The sequence below is a fragment of the Mizuhopecten yessoensis genome, unplaced genomic scaffold (assembly GCF_002113885.1).
Source record: "Mizuhopecten yessoensis strain PY_sf001 unplaced genomic scaffold, ASM211388v2 scaffold7915, whole genome shotgun sequence".
Classification (NCBI taxonomy): Eukaryota; Metazoa; Mollusca; class Bivalvia; order Pectinida; family Pectinidae; genus Mizuhopecten; species Mizuhopecten yessoensis.
The window spans coordinates 365,322-381,856 of NW_018407286.1; the positions used below are offsets into that span (position 1 = coordinate 365,322).

The following is a 16,535-nucleotide window of genomic DNA, read 5'->3' on the forward strand; positions in this document are numbered from 1 at the left end:
TACCCCTGTCCACATGGTGGATGTCGCTACATAAAGGAAACCAGTAATATCATTGTTGAAGTTTCCATGAATGACGATTGGAAACAAGTGCTTGATTTGTTGAATTTTATTGACTTTACATCAGAGGATGACTGTACCCAGGACCCTCTTGATAGCATTGCAATTTCATTGTTGAGATGTACAAAAAATTAGACCCTCTCCCCAAGGGAGAGCAGATTACCTGGGGGAAAATGATATTTACAATTTAGGTAATGGTTATTTAGGTAAGGACTATTCTATCCAAGAACAGTAAAACATCTGAGGCTGATGAAGAAGATTTTTCAACTATAATCCCCGTTTGGGCCCCACCCTCCAGTCCCTGGGGATGGGCAGGATCTTATTTTCTCGTACCATTTAATTGCCATCTGGCATCATACTCATTCAAACCAAGCTTTAATAATTCCCTGCTGAAAATGAACAAAATATACACAAATGTGTTTTTTCCCATATATAAACTATATAACTATATATAAACATCTATGCAGAGAAATTGACTATAGTACCTCTGCGTCTGGAGAAATTTTTTAAAATATTGGTTAATTTTCCCGATGGGGCCTCGCCCTGGCCCCTTGGGTTGGGGTCGATATCTCAATTTTACAATACTGTAGCCTCATCTACCAGGGATGATTCTGACCAAAAATTCCATTCACTGGTTCTTGAGAAAATGTAAAAAGTTTACGCACAACGGACGACGACAGACAACGACGGACGGAAAGCGATCAGAATAGGTCACTTGAGCAAAGCTCAGGTGATCTAAAAACGTATAAAATAGTGGTGTGCTATCCTTAAAAGTGAAAAACAGTCGCGTGCTATCTAAAAAAGAGACACAACGTATAAATTGTGGTGTTGTACCTTTGAGAGAAACGGTATTGGTCATTGTGTGCTATTAGTAGGGTGGAATGACTTTTTGAATTCATATTTCACTGTTTACCTCCCTTTGTTTTTCTGTAGATATGATGTCTGCCCTGATGGCTGGTATGGGAGGAGCAGGTGCAGGAGGAGCAGGAATGGGAGGTAATTTATACTTTCTAATGTAAATTATTGATAACATCGGAGAGTGTAGAAGAAATTAACGAGTACACCTAACCATAATGTTTCACTTAATAACATTTTTTTTGTATGTTAACGACCGAACTGTCAAGGTTAGCATTTTAATGACGCGTATTTAAAAAGAATAAACTATAGTGAACAAGTCTCTCTTCAAAACACTGTTTTTCATCTAAAGATTGTTCTGTTTCTTCGAATAATGTTGTATTGGCCAATCGATTCCGAGTTTCGATTTTGCCTTTATGTGATGGCGACGGTACCATTCATGTACGGCTAATTTACCAAATATGACGTTGTTATGTCCATTGCATTGCAACATACAATCGTTGTAATAGCATATGCGCTGGACTCTGGTGTTGTTGTGCTTCACAAGGTTGTTGAAATATAATTATTGTAAGACTAATGTGCCCCTTTGATTCATACTGTGGTTTGTGGGTAGTCTAAAACAATGTTGGTTGGTTGGTTGAGGTGTTAAGCGCCTACATGAATCCGCCCTTGTAGGCGCTAAACACTTCAACCAACCAACCAACCAACCAACCAACATTGTTTTAGACTAGTAAAACAATGTAGTGTCGCCTTGCTTTATACTGTAATTTAAATACCACCGTTTTTAGACTTATCTTTCGCAAAGACGGCTGGGGTTTGTAAAAAGGTATGGGTCACCGACCACAAGTGATACAATATGGTTGAAATAACTAGTTTCATAATAATTATGAAAAAGGATTAAAAAAAAATGTATATGTCGATTCGTTTATTAATGTGTTGTATTAGTAGTAGTCTGTTGTAGCTTTGGTTTATACGGTACATGTAGTCGAGGTACTGACACTGGTGGACTTGGATGTCGCTGTGCGTTTGGTAGACTCGGGTTTTGTTTCCAAACAAGTGCTTCCTTTCTTCATATTGCTAGTTATTAGTCAAGATGTCTTTGCTGTACCCCTTAATTTGTGAATGTATGTTTCAGGTCTTTTCGGATCCTTATTCGGAGGAGGTGGTGGCGGAGGAGGTAAGAAATGACGTAGATTATATATTCAACCTTCAGTGTTACTCAATATATCGATAGGAAAACACCGTTAACAAGAACATTCATCCAAAATAAGTTGTATAATGGCTGACGTAGTCAATACATCTGCGGTTGTGATTTTTGCTTTAAAGTCCTGTTTATTTATCAAACAACTTAACACGGGTTGTGTGAATACATAGAGATGTTGGTTATTTTAAAACAGTTCACTTGAAACAAGGACTGATTCCTAGTCAGACAAAGACACTGTTTTCTTAATATTCGTAATTTAGTTGTAATGCAGTCTATTGTTCTAACAAGTTTTCAAGTAAGGATCGAATACGGTGGCTAATTATGGTTATCGTTGCATTTTCACTTTTTCAAAACGCTGTTTTAGAATGTTGAAGCGACGATTTTCTAGGGTTCAAAGCGGTAATATTTAGATGTTCACTTACAAATCATTGCCGTATACAGCAAAAAATATTTCTTTACCGTGTACATCACTACTTGCAAGACTTTCGTAGATAATAATAATATTATAAAAGACTAGTTAACAATATTTTTTTCAAATTAATTCACCTTATCGTCAGAAAAATATTTCTCTGAGGAAAAAGAAAAGTCATTATTTAGTAAAATCGTTAAAGAGCAAATGGACATTATTTTTTGAAGGTACGGCAGAGGCAGGAGGTGTGTATTGGTGTAGTATTGAATGAATTATGTTTAAAATACACCCTTTGTTCACTAATTAACTGTCCCAACACTATCGCAATGACGTCATATTTTTAACATAATAACATTTAATTGGTATGTTTTTTTTCGCATGAAATATATCATTTCATTCAATTTGAAAAGGATGATTTAAGATTATCGTTATATCATGTCGCTATTTGAACATACACGTAACCCCTTAAATCACTTCCCTGGTGTTGCAGAATTAGGCATATGTTGACAACATGTTTACCAATCCCGTGCATGTTTTCCCAATGGTTTAGCATAGCAAAGGGAACCCTCACTATAATATCGGTCACACCTTGTGTGTACAGATAAGTACTCTTAAGTTGCTGCTAATCCCACAATATTTTGGGTGAAATGATTTCCATCCGATTCAATCCTTAAAAGTTCACCTACCAACCCTGCGAGTTCCAAATCTTTCCTTCCTAGAAACATCCCCAATTGTACGTTATACGTGATCATCTTTCATCAATTTCTCTGCAAAATACCCGTAGCGAATTGTTTCTCTCTTTTGTTTTTCCGTCTTTGCGTATTGCAGAGTTATCTTCTCTTGTGAGCAGCTATTGATTGTTACGTCATTTGTTTTTGAGAGTAACGTCATCAATTTTTGAGAAAACGACGTAATTTTTTCACACAAACCAATGACGTAACAATAAATACCTGCTCACAAGAGAAGATAACTCTGCAATACGCAAAGACGGATGTATGCTGACAAAAGACATTGTTTTCTTATTTTTGCAAGTGTTGCAGTTAGGAAATATTCTTTTGTATTACAGTGGTTAAGATTTAAAAAATAGTTTCTTTTGTCGAGAGGAATTGTGCAGAATTGCAGTTGTTCCGTTATTTGACTGTCTGTTTGTAGCAGACGTTGATGTTTACGTATAGAAATATAATGATATATATCTCCGTAGTAGACGTTAATAATTACGCGTGGAAATAACATTATTTCTATCTCTGTAGTAGAGTTGATATTTTACGTAAAGAGTCACAATGATTTCTATCTCTGTAGTAGACGTTAGTGTTTACGTGCAGAGTTAAAGTGATTTCTATCTCTGAACTAGAGTTAATGTTTACGTCAAGAGTAGTAGAGGTTGATGTTTACGGGCAGAAATACAATAATTCATATCTCTGTAGTAGAGGTTGATGTTTACGGGCAGAAATACAATAATTTATATCTCTTTAGTAGCTAAATGTTGAAGTGTTGAAATACAGTGCTACGGCGATGTCTTTCTGCAACAAAAAATACTATCCAAGTAAATACATCATTCCGTCATAGAAAACCTTGCTTAAAATGTATAAGTGCAATGTTCAATTCTGTTATGGTATATATTTTATTTTAATTGTTTTGTTTTCATCATTTAGAAAACTGTGTTCTGTGTTGAGTTTTGGTTATACAATGGTTTTGTCTCTGGTAATGACTGGTGTTGACTAGTAGTTATGTGATTGTTTTCCTTTTCTCTGACAGAGTCTCCGATGGGAGGATTGGGTGGAATGGGCGGCGGTTTGGGAGGTATGAAACAGACAGAAAACAATATAAAACAAAGATGATGTAAATATCATATACATATTTCGAAATTGAACACAAATATTATACACTTCCGTGGACATATCATGCTATTGCTTGATTATACAAAAATGAATATGAAAAAAAAAGTCAATTTACAAATTAAATAAATAATTCAAAAATTCACATAACACACAGTGATACAAAGACGCTATGATATGTATGGCAGTGTTATATAATTTTCTCCCATAATTTCAATAGCTAACAGTATAATTTAAGCACAAGACGGCACCAGCTGCGTTCACTGTACTTTTAACAAAAACACATTGAAAAAGTTTTGACACCATATGAACTAAAGATAATAGTTTCGCACAAAACGTAGGTGATTACAGTTCCAATGGCCGAGAAAACAACCATTCTACTGTAGATGATCGAAATGATTATAACTGGTGCCAATAGCTATGATATTTTAGTAATGCTTTGGCACAGGTAGCTACGTCATCTTCTTGTTTCGATCTTGTTACCGACTTAAAAAACAGGGCAGTATTTTTTCTAATAACTAATTGAAAGCCTATAAGCAATGCTAGTTTTTCTGCAAAAAATATATGGATGTTTAAAAAAAAAAAAAAAAATTTAAAGTCTTGCAGCATCGCTTTTCATCCGCATATGCAAGTGATGTGAAATAAATGAGTAAATAATTACTGCACAAATTCAACAACAATACAGAAACCGTGAAATATCAAACCAGTGTTCTATTATATCCTATTAACCATTCCAGTATCCTTTAACAGTAAACCAGTATTAAATTAGGAACATGTACTATAATGTATCATAACAAAACATTATATATAACAATTGAATAAAAGGGAGAATTATCAAGCAAATTGCGTAGCGATATCTTTATTTTGTCCTTGTCAGTGTTTCAATACTATCTGTATCCAAAAACATACTTTATCAGTAGCAATTTCAATAAGACATCAGTGTCAGAGTATTCCAAAACGGTTAAGTATGTGTTTGTTTTACAATATCTATATTTAAAACAAATTTTTTGAACATTGTTTAAAAACCAAAGATAATAATAAAAGCAAAAATAAAAAGTACAAATTTTATTTCTTCAAATTTATGAATGTGCATATCGTTTTGAATAGGACATTTTTCTATTTAATGTGTTGCTATTCAGTTTAGTGTTGTGTATTTCTTGGTATTCACATCATGCATCATTTACATATATACTGATTTCCATCTATTTGTTTGTCATAGGGTTCGGAGGCGGCGGCGGCGGAAGTGAGTACCATGTACCCATATTATATAGCATTGACGAAAAAACGAGTCAAATTTGATGTAATATATATAATATCACAATACCATCAATATTTTGACGAGTTACTGCTGAACTTGCATTTGATGGAAATATCATATGGATTGTTTTGCCTTTGTACCGACCGAGGTTATTGCCAAATGTTTGTAAACGTAGTTTGATCACATAGAAGGTACATGCTGAATTAAAATAAAAGATATAACGCTTAAGATTAAAGCCAATATATCAAATTCAACTAATCAAAATTGAGAGATTCACCTAATTCATTAATAATATGGTATACAATTTTATTCAACATTTAATTATTTGCTATACCTACTGATCGTCTTATTAAAATATCCCATGTCATTATTTATTGTCCATGACAAGCACATATAGCTTATCAATACCGTGGATTTCAAGCTTATGTTTAGCATGCGTTATATATTTAGCTTGTCAATAGCATGATGAATATATTTAGCTTGTCGATAGCATGATGGATTCATATATATTACTTTCCCACACACACACATATAGAATGTCATCAATCTGATTAACACATATATACCAATGATATATGCTAAATGTAATGAACTTTCCATTAGCATGCTAAAATCATTTACAGTTTTATAACGACATCATAAGCATCATCATCACCACCATCTAATACTCATAAACATTTATTAACTTCATCTTTACTCACCTACTGACTTTTAGATATACTATAAAGCAATACCTAAAATGTCCTTTAATGTCGCCAAATAATGGGGGGGGGGGGGGGGGAGTGGTACTATGCTTATAGTTTTCGTTAAGCATTACGGATGCCCTAATATGTACGTAATATGTTATATATTTCTCTCGAAGAGTTACATATTAGAATCAATTAGGTTGATACATATCGAAAACAACTAAACAGTGAGTTGTTTGTAAATGTATTGTGGTTATATCTACTATTTAAATTAGTTGCTTTTAAATATATTGCGGTGATATGTTTGGACGTAGGTGTGTTAAATTCGTTACTGCAAACGAATCTATTTTTTAAGAAAATTTAAATGACCATATAGTATGTGTTTACCTTTTAAAAACATTTTAATTACATAATTAACCCTTTTTGAGATCGAAATAGCCTGGTGATGCAGAAACCAAATTCATCTTCATTTGATTACACTGAAGTTTTATGCATACTTACAGAGATTTTAATCCTTTGTTCGGCTACAAATAAACCACGCAAACCATTTCAGTGTTTGCAGTGTAACAGGAATGTAATAGATATTAGATGTGACAACATTTAATTAGGTGTTCCTTGAATTAACATATACAATTTCCCAGTAATGAAAGTGCTGATGAAATGGAGAAGTGCTCTAGCTGTTAGACATTTTCTGTTTGCTGATGATTTACGTCATGTGTTTGCAATGGCACCTCGAATACCGATACCGACAAAGATCTATGAATTCGGAAAAGACATTGGTAAAGGAAACAAGGGGGTGAAATGGTGTCATAAGCGACAAACAATCAGCAGGGTTTCAAGTAGCTAACTGCTTACCTATTACTATTGTGTTGGGCTGGAATTACCTTGTAATATATATAAGGTACCACGTATCATTTCATAAAAGTGAAATACTGTAGTAATGTTACACAAAAAATGAAATATCTGTCATGGTTGATCAGTAAAATTTACAAACCCCCTTACCCCTTGGGCTAGTACCTTTTTTCTATAAAAGTACAGCTGCTAGCGATGTAAAGCGTAATACAAGCTGTTGGCCATTACGTTTCTTGTTGGTTACTGAAAGAGTATACTTATATGTTGGGTACAAGCAATACAGTATTTATTTATAGTAGTCATACAACTTTTATATATTGGATAGGTTCGTTTTGTTTCGTTTATAGAGTTAAATGTCCAATTAGTAGCTAAAGTCATTTAATGACATGCATCCGTGTGCGAAATGTGTGTGCATGTATGTTTGAAGGCGGATATGTTGGTGTAATTTCCTGCTTGCAATAACTCGAATTTGATGACCATATTATATTCACTGAAATGCCATACCAAAGGCACCTAGCAAAGCATCCCACCTGGTCTCTTTATACTGACAACGATAATATATTATATATATATATATTAATTTTGACTAGATAAAAAATATTCTCATATCATAATTAGTGACCTAATATACCTGATTACTTGATATAGAAAAAATTAATATTATAATTCCTGTACTTACAAGAAACAGTATATTCATACACTTACTAGATTATTGTATATTACCAATTACTTTACTGACCTATGTTACATATACGATGCAGTGTTATATTATTAGTAACGATACTCACATAGCTACTAAACACAAAATCATTTATATGACTAATACCTATAATCATCATGGAAGTAAAACGGGTCAGATATATCTATTTACTATATTCCAAAAACTTACTAAATGGTAGGAGAATGCGTTATTGTACTAATCAGCAATGACTTAATGTATATTACTTGAACTTGAAGATCCGTTTGGGATGTTAGGACTGGGACTTCGCAAGAAGAGATCCACAGAAACAGCAAATTCACATAGCAGACAGAAACGTGCTGCCCCCGCAACAGGTGATTAACCTTGCAATCACACATAGATAATCTTACATAGGATGAAAAGAGTCTATCAGTGCTAAATAGTTTTACAAGCTACAACTAAAAGTTGTGACGAATTTTAGGACAGGGAATGGGTATGAATGAAAGAACAGTTTATCATATCACCATGACTGTTAATCTTAATCGTAAAATCATCATATTTTCATCCTAGCATGAACTAAAATATTGTCCGTTTTTGCTTCAAGTCTGTCTTCATTCTTAATGCAATTGGATAGTCGAGACGTTATGACGTTATGGCGTCACAATCGAAACAATGGAATAAAATAAACAAGCACAGCTTCGTTAGGGGTAATTAATTAAACGTGTGTCAAAAATATATCTCATCAATATTATTCCACTGTTTCCAGGACAGTTGTTCTAGTTTAATCGATAAAATAAACAGGCATTAATGCCGGTTTAACATTTGCCATATATGGAGATATCGTAAACGCATGATCCTTGGTAGACAGATAAGTCCAGTGAAGTAATAGAACTCGAAAAATAACCGGTATAAATCAGACGTATATATCACAAAAATCCAAATATTGTACCTGTAAACCTTGCTGATATATCTAATACATACACCCCACATGTATATCCAGCTCATGCATGCCATCCCATAAATTAAGGCAGATATAGTTTTAATTCTTAAAATTATCATAAAATTCTGGACAGAGGAATTACTGATTTATGACTTGTTAATAAAGAAATAACATCAAACAATATTGTAAAAGACAATTTTTAAAGCACTCGAAATGGTGTAAACAAAACGAAACTAGTTTAGGTGGCAATGATTTGTTTTATCTGTTGAAACTGACAGACATAGAAAGCTTGTTATACTGTTATCAGTAATTAATTCGTGTGTTTGCTAAGAAACGGTCACTGCAATTCAATAAACGTTATTTAATGACAAATGGTAAACGAGTTGCTATGCATCAAGGCTGATCTTTGTTTCATCAAAAATGAATGCCCCACTCGGTTTTGGACACCTCGGCGTCTGTCTCTAAACCTACAACACCAATCACAAATTACAGTCGTAAATGATTAAAACTAATAGTATACGTTCTGGACTTTTAAATATTATCCTACTTGCACATTACAACCTTTTCTTATGAATGGAGAATAGTTTAAAATCAAACGATGGTAGTGACAATGCCACCTGTTTGTGGCGCGTTCTTTATTTACATTTCAAACCTGTCAGCAGCCCAGCTTAATAGCTTATGACATATGGAAATATTATCATTTAGCAATGATAATGTTTTTGAAATTGAAACATTCTCCAAACGTTCTGTTATCATGACTCTGTATACAGATATGGAATCCGGATAGATTAGCGCTTTTAGTACACCGGCTTCTGTACGTGTCCGAAGTAAATAGCATCAGCTTCTATTGAGACAATGTATGTACCACTAGGCATTCGGCCTCCAATAGGTATATTGTCTGCAATCACATCTACCAACTTGTGATCATCTTAAGAACCGTCAGTTTAATATAGCATTTTAGCTACACTTTCGACAAGAAGAAACAAAAAGGCTAAGATGTCGACATTCCTATTACAAATATACCGTAAGAATTAGACCGTAAATATCGGAAAAATTCCGTGTATCTTCCAACAGAGTAGCCTGAATACAAGTGAATACACTAAATATAAAGTATCTATTCTTAATGTGAGACTTAAAATTGTTCGGTTGCACATATAACAAATATTATATGATTTTCTTGGTCTATAATTATTCCTATTCATGACCATTTGTGATATAATAATGCAATATAGAGCCTTATATTACGATCATATAATCGCTTAGGTCAGTACCTTAACCTTGTGTTTAAATACATGTATTTCCAAGGTAATTGATACGGAGCAGGAGCGATGATTTCTTGCCAAATATTACACCAAGGGATTGAGTTTGTCCAACTATAAAAATTGTTATGCCATTGAGTATAATATTTGTTCAGTCATAGATTGTTTCGTCTCCGAAAGTTTAGTTAGATTGCGTAAATGTATACGTCACACATGTAGATCCCGCTTATAGTACACGATACATGAACGTGTATCTCGTTAATACATTGTAGAGGTAAGTCTCGCTTATATGTCATACAGGAAGATCTCTTTATTCTTTATATTATAGACGTATATCCCTCTTATATATTATACAGGAAAATATCGCTATTACATATTTTCTACGTGTTGGTTTTGCTCATATTTATAATATACAGATAACTTGTACAAATGCTTACATCATACCAGTAGGTCTTATAAATACATACATTTAAACATGTAGACCTGACATATATGTTAAAGGTATGTAAAAAAACCCTGATACTTCCTGATTGTAAAGTACACGATCGTTAGCTCCGACACACACTTTTTATTACATGTATTAACATGAATGTCTTTGTTTTGAAACAAAAACTATGCAATGATTTTCACGTTGTTAAAATAGCGTTGTTTAACCAAAGCTTCGAGATTACTACTTTGCCCTAACAAGAGTACCAAAACTTACAATACTTTTCGTTTATTTGACGATCAAAGACCCTGGGCAGTACCTTGTTAGTTGTAATATATGCGTATAATTTTTGTTTTGACTTGTACTATTTTACATATCTTATGAGAATATACATTTTCAATTCACAATAATACTTAGTTCATCCAATATGGTAGTAAGTTCATTCAAGAATTGGTTTAACACCACACTCAATTAAGATGTTACATAAATGGAATAAAAAATGGATTAAATAAAAAGTGTAAATTTGATTTGTTAAACGCTGAATATAATATACAAATTAGGTTTTACAACAAACAACTTAACATCAATACACATTATACAAATACTTATTTCCTCAAAACAAACGTACTAGATCATTATGTGTATATATCGAATAATACATATCAAATTGTATAGCGTTGCATTTGATTACATTAAAAACAAGCAAAATGTATGTCTATGCATAATAGTAACATTTAGTTGATACGTCAAATACAATATTGAGTTAATTCGAATACCTTACAAGAGGCAAAATGTATATCAATTCACAAGTATTAAATTCTAGTTGATACATAAAATTATGTATGGAGTTGCATTCGAAAACCTTCAAACCAAGCAAGATGTGTGTCAATTTACAAATATTAATTGTTAGTTGTAACATGACATAATGTATTGGAATGCAAATGATATAGATAATCCAAAAATATTGTAACTCTTCTCATTTTTTCTAAAGAAATTCCTTTTACATTAGTATGCCATATTTTCTTCATCGTTTAGATTTATAATAAATGCCTATTTTTTAGCATGGCAAACACATGTTAAATATTCATATATGATTCATTAAGGAGCAGCAAGCGCAACAAGCCCTAACATGATGACTATGTTAGTCACTTTTATGGCACAACACAACATCTCAGCTGAAGCAATGCTCCAGATGCTACTTCAAGAATCCCAAAAAGCGACACCCACGCCGCCTGCACTTCCAGTTCCAGTCTCAAGTCATCAGGTTTGGCCCGCTGTGACACCAGACGCACAACCTGCTCCTACACCTAGTATTGCACCAGCACCTGTGCCTACTGTCTTCCCAACTCAGCCACCGCCTTCCCCTTATCTACCACAGCCTGCACCTACAGCGTACAGTCCTCCCCATCTACCACAACCGACCCAATTTACTAGCAATTTTAATCCAACACAAGGGACACCTCTTAGTGGTATGGAAGCACTACTTGGATTCGGTGGCGTACAAACAGCGGGAAATAGTGGCATAGACAGTGGTATGGGTGCGATGGGTACGATGGGTGCGATGGGTGCTGGCCTAGGCTCTATGGGTACCATGAGTGGTTCTATGGGCGGTTTGAGTGGGGATCTCGCTGCTCTCAGTGCCCTAGGATTAACAGGGATTGGTGGATCCTCTGGTGGACTAGCAGCTGCATTTGGAGCACCAAACGGAATGGCCAGTTTCGGTTCAATGGCAGCCGCAGCTGGAGCTCCATCGGCGGTGAAACCAGCACATAGCACTGCCAGTCAATTGGGAAGTGAGTACTGGGTTATAATATCTTTTCTTTTCTACCATATGATATTGGGAAATCATTTTGGAAGAGTTCGTTTGTATCTTGGTTATTTGGTTACCTAACGGCCCAGTCATATATGGTCTGGCAACAAAAAGTTGCCTTTTGCCAACAAATTGATATGCTTGACAGGCTGTTTCAAACAACAACTAATAATAACAAAGGGGTTTTGTTCAACGTCTTTTCAACAGCTATGTATATTGAAACACGTGCCCTCATGTGTTTAATGTATGCATGCATGTTTGTATGTGTGTTTGAGGCAGAAGGTGTTAGTTTATTTGCCTCCTTGCTATAGCGTAGATAAGGATGGGCTTTAAATGCAGATATCTGATTAATTGTTTTGTGTTAATCCTGTAATTTCACGTATCTGTAATCCACTTCATTTTCTTTTCAAATTACATTGGTTTAACTCATCTTGTAAAAGTGATTTAGAAACTGTTCCGGCAATACAATTTTGAATAAGAGTTAAGCAATAACGATATTGAAGTCAGAATAGTTCATGGTTATGTTTTATTCAACAGTGTTTATTAGGAAGAAATTATAATCATTTAAGACTACTTACTGTAACAACAGAACATCGAAAACGAAATATTTGCTTGTAATACATCCGCTACATAGTAGTACCTTTTTATATGACCTATATCTAGAGTATCTGTGGATGGTAACCCTGTCTCCTTACATTTCTATGTATCAATTATATTTAGTGTCTGCTCTGTTGGGCGCAACAGTCAACCGCGTTCAAGACAGTTTTGACTCCAATGCCGCAATGGCTCAACTGACCCCGCAACAGATGGTTACAAAAAGTGAGTCAAGCTATATACGTCAGGTATCTTACCACTACAGTTGACGTCACCATATGTGTATTTGGTGTTTAAGACTATAATATCACATATTATGGCGTTGCGCTTCTACATTAAGATGTGACGAGATGTACCTTTGTTTATTTACACTTGGCGGTATTGGAATCAGACGTTGTGTCTTTAGAGTAACATGTGATGTTACCCGACTTTGTTTACGATGAAAAATAACACCATACTTCGTTCAGTATTAAGAGGTAACGAAACACGATTTAAAATGGTAAGACTAGGGGTATAAAGAACCCGATGTTGCACTTGTATAAACCAACGCCGTCTGACGTTGAATGAGAAATAGATGATATAACACTCGACGTTGTGCAAATGCATTAGTAGATAAATGCATCAATGCAATATTTAAAAGTAATATATACCATATAATAACGATACATATTAATTAAGAAAAGTGTGACTTTTGCGCTTTTAATACGTTGTCTTTTTCTTCTGCAGTGACACAATATCAGCAAATGGGTATGTATAAGTATGTTTCAAATAAATATCTATTTCATATGAGTGAGCTTCCTGTGGGGTACCTTGTAAATCTGAGATAATCTTCATAGAAGTTGTATGATCAATTATGTGACCAATTTAACATTATAAAGATATATACCTTACACATTAATCATGTGGCGAATTTATATCTCTTACCCATCAATAATGTGACGAATTTAACATTACAATGATATATCTCTTACCCATCAATAATGTGACGAATTTAACATTACAATGATATATCTCTTACTCATCAATAATGTGACGAATTTAACATTACAATGATATATCTTTTACCCATCAATAATGTGACGAATTTAACATTACAATGATATATCTTTTACCCATCAATAATGTGACGAATTTAACATTACAATGATATATCTTTTACCCATCAATAATGTGACGAATTTAACATTACAATGATATATCTTTTACCCATCAATAATGTGACGAATTTAACATTACAATGATATATCTTTTACCCATCAATAATGTGACGAATTTAACATTACAATGATATATCTTTTACCCATCAATAATGTGACGAATTTCACATTACAATGATATATCTTTTACCTATCAATAATGTGACGAATTTTACATTACAATGATATATCTTTTACCCATCAATAATGTGACGAATTTAACATTACAATGATATATCTTTTACCCCTCAATAATGTGACGAATTTAACATTACAGTGATACATTTCCTACACTCTAATTATGTAACCAATTAAACGTTACAATGACATTATACTACACATCAATTATGTGACAAATTTAACATTACAATTATATATCTTTTACCCTCTAATTATTCAACCAATTAAACGTTACAATGCCATATCTCTTACACATCAAATATGTGACAAATTTAACATTACAGTGATACATTTCCTACACTCTAATTATGTAACCAATTAAACGTTACAATGACATTATACTACACATGAATTATTGTTTGTTTGTTTGTTTGATTTTGTTTAACGTCCTATTAACAGCTAAGGTCATTTAAGGACGGCCTCCCCTGTGTGCAAGATGCATGCGTGTAGTGTTAGTGTGTGTATTAAAATACACATGAATTATGTGACAAATTTAACATTACAATGATACATTTCTTACACTCTAATTATGTAACCAATTAAACGTTACAATGACATTATACTACACATCAATACTGTAACAAATAAAAGATCAAAGCAACAATTATGTTACCGATAAAACATTACATTGATATCTTCAAATACCGATTGGTGCTCCAAATGCAGCTGCTAGTCCACCAGAAGATCCACCAATCCCTGTTAATCCCAGGGCACTGAGAGAAGCGAGATCCCCACTCAAACCGCCCATAGAACCACTCATGGTACCCATAGAGCCTAGACCAGCACCCATCGCACACATCGCACACATCGCACCCATCGTACCCATCTACCACTTCAAATATGTAACCAATGTATATGTTACATTACAATGACATATCTACTAGACAATACATGTGTGTCAAACTAAACATCGCAAAGTTATATATACTCAACATCAAACATGTGACCAGATAAACGGATCTACCACACACTATAGATGTTATGAATATAGTTTTGATTTTTTTAAAACTTATTTTGAATATATATATTTTAAATGAATGTTTACGCAGTAAAATTAACCAATATCAGTGGTTATAATAAACCAGCATTCCTAGTTAACATGCCATTTTTTTCCTACTATTACAATTATATTGAACGCCTTTCTTTGGTTTTATAATAATTATATATGCACGTTACGTATTTATACTGGTGTTTTGTTTGTTTTCATAGGTCTAACGAGAGATATTCTTGGTAAGTTGTATTTTCTCTTGACTAAAAACAATACAGAAAGCTTAACTGAAATGTTACAACAAATAGGAATGATGTTCTGAAAATTTTAACTAAAGATAAAACACGAAAGTAGAACAATCTTAATGCTCGATGGAAATATATCTTCAATTAGAGCTGAACTCTCTTTCCTGAAACCATTTGAGGATTACAATATGTATTCGTTATGTTTCAGCTGATATAATGGATGTCCCAGCTCACATGAGAACTCGTACAGGTAATTTGTCTATAAAACCCGTATGTTTAGGACTTTAAATACGTATTACGGGCGGATATTTATTGTTTTAGTAAAACCCTACCGCTAGAATTTGATAATAGTTTATGAATATACAGCTAATAGTCCAAGGAACCTCAGTGTTACAGATATTCAAGAGAGAGCTCTTTTTATACAAACTAGTTTTTTCTACGGTTTTCCAGTTATGGCTGTACTCATTTTGTACAAGATTAAAGACATGTATCGAAAATAAATTGTCAACCAAGCTACTGTATAAACGATTTGATATAAATTTCGATATTGAACATGTCTATGATAGCTTTGGCTTACAATTACAAAAAGAATAACTTAAAATTTGGATATGCACTTCAGTATGGGGGTAATATCGAAATTGATAATATGACAAAGTGAGGCGTTGTTGATCTTTTCTTTTCGTTAGACGTCATCCTCGAATGGTTGTGTAGAGTATATATCACGACGATGCATAGTATGTGTTGATGATCAAGTTTTGTAATTGAAAAGAACAAAAAAAGAACTTAGCCAGTTTGTTCTACCTATGGTGCGTCTAAACACGCCGAGGACATTGGACAATGTTGTCGCAACCACTTGATTTCCAACAATGTATTTCAGTTCTTTTCAAGTTTAAAAAAATCCCCCTGATACATGTCTTAGATCGTTGATGGTAAACATATGTTCTGCATTAATGATCGTGTTGGAAACGTTTATCCGGACACGTGTATCCGGACACGTTCACCCGAACATGTTCGCCGTTCCGGTTTCTTACTTAGTTTCTGGTTTCCTTGTTTTTTTTTAT

The 16,535-nt window shown here is 33.8% G+C and overlaps 1 protein-coding gene across 1 annotated transcript in view; it reads left to right on the forward strand.

Annotated features, from left to right (window-relative positions):
- The window catches only part of LOC110454583 (mucin-5AC-like), an 83,046-nt gene that overhangs the window by 60,865 nt on the left and 5,646 nt on the right, over window positions 1-16,535 (forward strand). Inside the window, exons 31-41 of the mRNA XM_021504171.1 lie at window positions 991-1,053; window positions 2,048-2,089; window positions 2,753-2,770; window positions 4,281-4,325; window positions 5,580-5,603; window positions 8,114-8,209; window positions 11,565-12,254; window positions 12,992-13,090; window positions 13,592-13,612; window positions 15,451-15,471; window positions 15,683-15,724. Coding sequence (XP_021359846.1) covers window positions 991-1,053; window positions 2,048-2,089; window positions 2,753-2,770; window positions 4,281-4,325; window positions 5,580-5,603; window positions 8,114-8,209; window positions 11,565-12,254; window positions 12,992-13,090; window positions 13,592-13,612; window positions 15,451-15,471; window positions 15,683-15,724 — 1,161 coding nt within the window. The remainder of the gene's footprint in view (window positions 1-990; window positions 1,054-2,047; window positions 2,090-2,752; window positions 2,771-4,280; window positions 4,326-5,579; window positions 5,604-8,113; window positions 8,210-11,564; window positions 12,255-12,991; window positions 13,091-13,591; window positions 13,613-15,450; window positions 15,472-15,682; window positions 15,725-16,535) is intronic.